The sequence below is a fragment of the Vespa crabro genome, chromosome 19, assembly GCF_910589235.1.
Source record: "Vespa crabro chromosome 19, iyVesCrab1.2, whole genome shotgun sequence".
NCBI classification, from domain to species: domain Eukaryota; kingdom Metazoa; phylum Arthropoda; class Insecta; order Hymenoptera; family Vespidae; genus Vespa; species Vespa crabro.
This window is the reverse complement of record NC_060973.1, coordinates 2,782,501-2,789,797: the sequence shown is the minus strand read 5'-3', so window position 1 is coordinate 2,789,797 and position 7,297 is coordinate 2,782,501. Positions and strand designations below refer to the sequence as shown.

Below are 7,297 nucleotides of genomic sequence, written 5' to 3'. Positions count from 1 at the left end.
AAAGAAAAAAAAAAAAAAAAAGAAAAAAAAAGAAAGCATTTTATAAGTCGGTTTTCGAACCATGTATATTTATTCAATAAATCGACAATGCATTTTCTTTTTATTATCGATGAAGTTAGACGATGGAGGGGGAAAAAAAAGAATGGTCATATATAAAATAAGACGAATCATGAAATAAGAAAGAAAAAATATTATGTACAAAGGAAAGGGCACGTATATCTAATGTTGTTTAAACTGTATCAGTTCATTTCAACAGAATGAAGCATGTTGAGTAAATTTAGTATAGCATCGGAACGCGAACGTACTCGTTCCATTTCCATACGAAATTCTTCCAGTTGAGATTCGATACGTCGTGTATACGCGTGACAACATCTGCAGGTAAAGAAATTATTATTATTTTTTATTTATTTATTTAACAATTGAATTCACACGAAGTCATATATATATATATATATATATATATATATATATATATACACAGAAATACACAAAAGATGTAAAGAAATATATATAAATATAATTTATAAATAATTTACCTTCCATTAGATTGCTGCAAATTTGAACAAGCAGCATTTGGCGAGTTACAAGATGTGACATTGTTTAATGGTGAGGAATTAACCGAATTTGATGCCTCTTTTCCATTGGAACATCTTTTACTTGAACTTGTACTCCCATTGCGATGATCTCCACAACTTTTTAAAAGATCCATTAAAATTCCTCTCACTTTCTTACCGCTGGATCTTCTTTGTCTAATCTGAGTAATGTAATGAATGGTTTAGTTTATTTATTTCCATATATGAGTGATTACAATATTAAAAAAAAAAAAAAAAAGAAAAAAAAAATACAAATACAAATACATATATACACACAAATATATTTGTTTATGGAAAATATTTGATTTTTCTTACTTCAGGTGTTTCGCAGGAGCTTCTTTCTGGGATTAACAGGTCGTCGTTGTTACCAATTGGACTATGGTTACAAAAATGTTCAACACCGCTGTCGTGATTACCCATACATCCTAACGTTGATTTACACGTGTGTGATGTTTCTCTAATCGTGTTACAGCATTTCATATCATTCTGAAAATTCGCCTCTGTATTATGTAAAGAAGATCGACGACACGTAGTTCGATGCTTACATATCACTTCTTTGGCATCGACTGTTGGATTTATATATTCGTACAAATCCTTCCTAGAATTTGGCGTATTTCTAAATGGGAACTTCTTTTCAGTGCAAAATCCTTCTTTAACACAATTAGGACTATCGTTATTATGTTTTAGTCTTTCACAATCACATACATATTTATAATCTCTTTCTAAATGCTCTATATGATGTAAACAACAGGAATGTGATTTTTCATGTAGATTAATATGTCGTTTGTGTATGGAACATTCTTTCTGTTGGTTCAATAAAATACACTTTTCACACGAAGCAGCTGAACCGCTTGGACTCAATAAGTTATCTACATATACTTTTTCATCTGATCTAGTTGGTACATTCAAGTATTGATGCGAAGTATGTCCTTCATTACACTTAGGTGGTAACTTTACTTTTTTGTTCGTTGAACACACCATTTGACTACCATTGAACTTTCTATGTGGTGTAACTGTATTTTGCAAACAAGTACATTTTTTATTAATGTAAGGTGATTTTGTTGATACTTCTAAATCTTCTTCTTTTTCGGCTATTGATGTTTCACTTATCTGTAGAAATCACATTTAAATAAATGATTAGATTAATCTTTGCAGTTGTTTAAAAAGTAAGAAAGTTTAAGAGTATATATATATACATACACATATACTTATATACTTGCCTCTTTGCCCCAAATGTTGATCGTACCATTTACTTCGGACATACGTACTTCTACATTACCAAGCAGATATGGACCGCATTCACGTATACAATTCATATTTGTTGCTTCTTGATCGTTATTATTAGGTATTTCTGCCTGTATCAAAATACTTCGATCATCGATATTTTCATCTTCTTGATATACAAAACATTTTACATTACTTTCTTCATTTTCAATGTCTTCTGTTTTATCATTTTTATTTTCTACGGTTGTGGGACTAGCCGAACGACTTATATTACTTATTCTATTCTTTTGTGTATCTAATTTTGTATCACTGTAATTATCCGGTGATTTAAAATCTATATTGAAATCAGACGTAGTCGTACTTGATTTTTTTTTTATTTCTGCAGTATGTGGTATTTTCAATGGTTGTAAAAATATTGAATTTCCAAGCATTTCAGTGGCTTTCCTCTTTTTCGTATTGAGCGGTGATTTTATTGTGAAGGTATTAGAACCAGCTATTATTGAACCATCATTTTCCTTGACGGTTTCACTTTCATCACTTCCACTTGGTCTTTTAACAGAACGATTATTACTATTGTTAGAAGTAGATCTTATATCAGACTTTGATTTACCTTGTGTTATATTTGAAAGTGTTTGTAATATTCTGGAAGATGTGACAAATGCTCGTGACAAAGGACGATTTATTTTTCTAGGTGTATCATCTGTCATCACTAAACTATCCTCTGAATTTAATACCGTACCTAGATCTGGTGGTTTAATAGATATACCAGAACTACCTGCACTATCTGTCCATTGATTTATAGAGCTCAATGCAGATGTAATACTACTTCCAGATATTTTGTTAGAATTTTCTTTAATATCAGTAATTTCTTTATTTTCTATTACTGATTCCGTAATTATCGCTACGTCCGTTTGTACCGCTACTACTTTTGTTTCACAAGTTCGATTTTCTTTATTGTATTTTGTGAGAGACATTTTTAATTCTTCCAATTCTTGTTTCATCTTTAAATTTTCTGCCAGAGTGTTTTGATACGCATTTCTTAAGTTATTAAATTGAATAGTTTTTTGATCGAGTTGATTCTTCAATAATGTTATTTGCATAATTTCCAAATTACTTTTACCAGTATCCTCGTTTATTTTTTCTAATTTCGTTTCTGTATTGTCTTTTGATTCTTCGTTCATTACCCTAATGCTCTTCACATTTTCTATTTTTAATGAACAGGCTGCATTACTATTGTCAGTTTCAATGGTATTTATAACATCAACATCACCGTAAGCTTGAATATCATTATTTTCATTTTGTTCAATGTTCATATCTTTATTTAACTGCTCATCTTGAGTGACGTTCGTATTATTCTGCATGTATTCATCGTAACTTAACGAGCGAAGATTGAATAGACTTAATTGTCGTCGATGTCCATTAACCAAAGGTTGTTCATCTGTGAATTTTAGATTTTTTTGAACAGGAAATTGATTGTAGTTATGATTAAGTATATTGATTTGGACTGAACCATTACGTTTTCCATTTTTTTTTCCAGAAGTTAAAAATTCTTTATCTCCCATATCTATGGCAGCAGACTTCGTATCTTGTTTATGTTTATCAATGACAACTTCCTCTTCTTCTTCTTCTTCTGCTTCACCATTTTCCGTTATTGGAGCCATATATAGATTTTTATTTGTATACGACTCTTCAATTTCTAAATCTTTAATTGCTCTTTCTGCATAGTCCTTTATAACTTTATTTGTTTTTATGTCTTTTATTTGTTCCACGTCAATACCTAGACAATATATGGAATAGATTAGATTTCTATTCTTTAAATATTATTTTCTTTATATATATATATAACATTTTACCTGTTCCATCTGCACAATTTCTGTCTTTTATATGCTCTCCTGTAAATGCTTGTTGATCTTGTAAACGTCTTTGCGAAGAAAATTTATTTTGCTCTTTTATATCATTAATGTAATTTTTCACTTTGCTTTCTATATGCTTGTATCTAAAAAAAAAAAAAAAAAAAGAAAAAGAAAATTGAACTTTTGTAATACATAATATTTTACAAAGCACTTTAATAATATTTTTAAATACTCAACCTGTTTCTTTTTCCCAATTCTGAATCGCAAGCATTGTTTTGAAAAATGGTTAAATCTTGCAAAGAGAGACTTTTATCTCTATATCTTTTTTTCAATTTACTTTTAATCCCCAAACAATCTGACGCAGTTTCCAACCAATTATCATCATATTCCTCATCATTATATCCATATTCTGGTACATTTTCTACCTCATCTTCATCGTCATCATCTAACATTCCATTGTCATTATCATTTTCTATATCATCCATATCTAGATACAATGTGTTAAATATTAACAATAAATATAAGATATAAAATATAAATAAAAAAAATATTCAAAGAATATATAAAATATTATTCAGATTACCATCGCTATCGCCATAATCTCTCTCGCCATAATCTCTATAATATTCCTCGTAATTTGTTTCTTCTTCGGACGAGAGAACATAAACACTAGCAGGGCCTTCTCGTTCACTGGTACAAGGACTACGAGATTGTTCCTTTGTAGGTGATTCTTCCTCATGATGCTTTGCATTACTGATATCTGAATCTTCGCATTTAGAGGACGTTGAAACACTAATGTACGTCGGCATTTCTTCGTCTTCTAACATTGGTGTTTCAGAATGTGCCATTGCCATAACTTCCACGCTTTTCGAGTGATTCTCAATTGATTCTTCTTTCTCCGTTTGATTGCTCATCTCGATGTCGCTCGAAATATGTTCTTTCTGTTTCGACATGTCTAAAGTTAATTAATGTTCGTTAGTACCGTTATATCAATATTGTTAATGTTGATTGTTATTAACCATCAGGAGATAAGACAGTATTAGGCGCACTTTTACAATATTTCTCAATAGGATCCAAATAATTCGTATTGGAGATATTAAAGTCTATTGCGCCGTCCGCCATTTTAAACTCACCTCCTTTCAGAGCGAGTCTAAACGTGTGTAAAACTTATGTACATATGTATGTATATATATATATATATATGTGTATATATAATACGTAAAATCCCTTTCGATTTATATAATTTTAAAAAGAATTATTTTTATTCTATCTTGTCGTTTTCTATTAAAAAAGAAAAAACACACGTACACAACGATATGATTATTAACTTTACTACAACACTACTCTTTTAAGTTTTATCATTTTATGAATATTATTAAGAACCGACGAGAATATTTACATGTCAAGCGCCTCTAACGGAACTAACAAACCGCGTTTACATACAGGGCTGTACGATGAAAATTGATCATTATTTAAACAATTTAATAATTATTCTAAAAGTATACACACACACATATATATATGTATATTTTTGGAAAATTGTAATAATTTTGATAAATGTAGTCAATGTATTTTACGATATTCCTTCGATTTATATCAAAGTATTATCTTAAAAATCTTTTGTGAAATACAGGAAATTCGATTTTAAGAATATACATTTACATGTATATAATAAAAATTAATTCATAAATTTTTATAATATTTAATATATGTATATCATTTAATAAAAAGTTATTTTTTTTTTTTTTTTTTTTTTTTTTTTTTTAATTAAATAATATTAATAATATTAATAAGATTAAAATTAAATACGGCGATCGGACAGTAGTGTCGTCCAAATTCTGAAAATAAGGAACGTTCCTCTTGTTCAGATTAGAATGCCGCATGCGTGCGCGCTTGTGTGTTTACGGAAGCGTGCTACTGGAAAGTGTGCGGATTATTGAGAAAATAAAGAAAAGAAAGGAAATAGGAAATCGAAGAAAAAAAAAATGCCTTCCGAAAATAAATCTCTATCAATAATGATTGAGTTTGGGTAAATGTCATTAGAAATACATAAAAATTATCCGAGTGTTTTTAATACGAAATGACAGTTATAACATTTCATCAACGGCAACTTATATACACAGTTCATTTACATTGTTTTTACAGAGGTGGAGCCGAATCGTTGTTCGATAAGAAGAAAAAACACGAGGTTAACTTACCTGCTGGCGAATGTAAGTATATAATAAAATCTCTCTTTGTTATATATATCTTCTTGAATAATGATAATGTGATATTTCGTAGGGAAATTGAAACGTTTATTACATTGGATAAAAGATAACCTCTTGAAGGAACGATTGGAACTATTTATGCAAGAGGATACCGTGTAAGTAACGTTTAATAAAATCTATTATTCGTAATTTTCGTTTCCAAAACTTCCTCTCCTTTTTTTTTTTTTTTTCTTTTTGGCGTTTTTACAAGAAAAAACAAAAAATAAAAAAAAATAAAAAAAGAAACGAGAAAACGACGAAAAAGAAAGAAACAAAACAAAAAATATTTCTCATCAATAATTCGATCTCGTAGATGCTCTTTCAATCAGAATAATCACATGCAGAAAAAAATGTTGTAATAATCCACGCAGCTTCCTTCCGATTTCACTCACCTTACTTTGCTCTATGTACAATGACACGTTCACATTTTCATCATGGCAACTAGTCTTTCGTAGTACCATTTTATTCCGACAGGTAGCGTCGCGAATTCATTTGGCGGGCGAACGCGGGAAAATATAACAGTGTCTATAATCTTCAAAAATGAAACGTAGCGATGTGAATTTCTGACAGTTAAAATTGAGAGTTATAATTTGATCTTTCAGACGACCAGGAATTCTTGTTCTTGTAAATGACACTGATTGGGAATTATTGGTAAGTTTTATTTAGGTTATATCATTTAATTCTATACACGTACATATACCAGTTTTATTCTTTCCTTCCTTCTAGCATTCTAATGTTCTCTTGATTAATGATGTTATTTTAAGATAAACATTAAAATTGTTTTATTTATTTTCTTTTTTGCTTCATACAAAGAAATAAAAAAAAAAAAAAAAAAAAAAAAAAGAAATAGAATTAACCATGCGAGAAATAAATTCGTATGAAGTTAGTTAGTTTCGCCGCTAGGCGTCTCTGAAGTTCGTTACAATGGCTGATCATTGACGTATAGTATCGAAGACAACAACTTACAGGAATCTACACTTATCAACATCGCATTAGATAGAACAGAAAGAGGATCTTAAAAAAATTTAATCTATGATATAATTATCAACAATTACCACCAATCAAAAATATACTTCAACTGAGAACGTATCACCCTAAAAATATGATCTCCTAAAATATATAAGAATTTATTTTCCATTCCATTTAATATTGTAACGGAGTTAACGTAACATCAAACACATTCACTGTGGGAGCTTGAAAAGCGTTAGCAACTCTTTCTTCCTCTCTCTTATTCTCTTTCTTTTTCTCTCTCTCTCTCTCTCTCGAAAAGGGCGCAAATCATCTTGGCTCGCCACACCCGCGGGAAAATTATCATTTTAAATTTGTAAATGTATAGTATAGGCTGTGAGGCGCTATTAGAGCTCGTAGCTACTTTTAAAGG

The 7,297-nt window shown here is 29.9% G+C and overlaps 2 protein-coding genes across 5 annotated transcripts in view; one reads left to right on the top strand and one right to left on the bottom strand.

The window, feature by feature from the left end:
- Positions 1-38: 38 nt before the first annotated feature.
- On the bottom strand, positions 39-4,797 carry LOC124430760 (MATH and LRR domain-containing protein PFE0570w-like). 2 transcript variants are annotated; one of them, XM_046977758.1, is made up of 8 exons: positions 4,690-4,797; positions 4,254-4,625; positions 3,908-4,157; positions 3,671-3,813; positions 1,814-3,594; positions 909-1,703; positions 537-754; positions 39-372 (listed from the first exon to the last, which is right to left on the bottom strand). In XM_046977758.1, the coding sequence occupies exons 1-8, from the start codon at positions 4,790-4,792 to the stop codon at positions 240-242; spliced, it is 3,795 nt and encodes a 1,264-aa protein (XP_046833714.1). In that variant the 5' UTR covers positions 4,793-4,797; the 3' UTR covers positions 39-239. The 2 variants fall into 2 exon arrangements, with proteins under 2 accessions (XP_046833714.1, XP_046833715.1); XM_046977759.1 differs by lacking the exons at positions 39-372; positions 537-754 and having other exon boundaries at positions 946-1,079; positions 1,139-1,703.
- A 734-nt stretch (positions 4,798-5,531) lies between these two features.
- The window catches only part of LOC124430769 (ubiquitin-related modifier 1), a 2,616-nt gene continuing 850 nt past the window's right edge, over positions 5,532-7,297 (top strand). Inside the window, exons 1-4 of one of the 3 annotated variants that reach the window (XM_046977776.1) lie at positions 5,535-5,699; positions 5,816-5,880; positions 5,951-6,032; positions 6,519-6,567. In XM_046977776.1, coding sequence (XP_046833732.1) covers positions 5,656-5,699; positions 5,816-5,880; positions 5,951-6,032; positions 6,519-6,567 — 240 coding nt within the window. In that variant the 5' untranslated portion in view covers positions 5,535-5,655. Of the gene's footprint in view, positions 5,700-5,815; positions 5,881-5,950; positions 6,033-6,518; positions 6,568-7,297 lie in introns of all 3 variants that reach the window. The other 2 variants (XM_046977777.1, XM_046977775.1) reach the window with 2 other exon arrangements.

Coding starts and splice junctions, on each gene's coding strand:
- LOC124430760 (XM_046977758.1), bottom strand. CDS start 4,792: ATGGCGGACGGCGCAATAGACTTTAATATCTCCAATACGAATTATTTG. Junction 3,814..3,907: donor GAATTGGGAAAAAGAAACAG/GTTGAGTATTTA, acceptor TTTTTTTTTTAG/ATACAAGCATATAGAAAGCA. Junction 1,704..1,813: donor TCAACATTTGGGGCAAAGAG/GCAAGTATATAA, acceptor TGATTTCTACAG/ATAAGTGAAACATCAATAGC.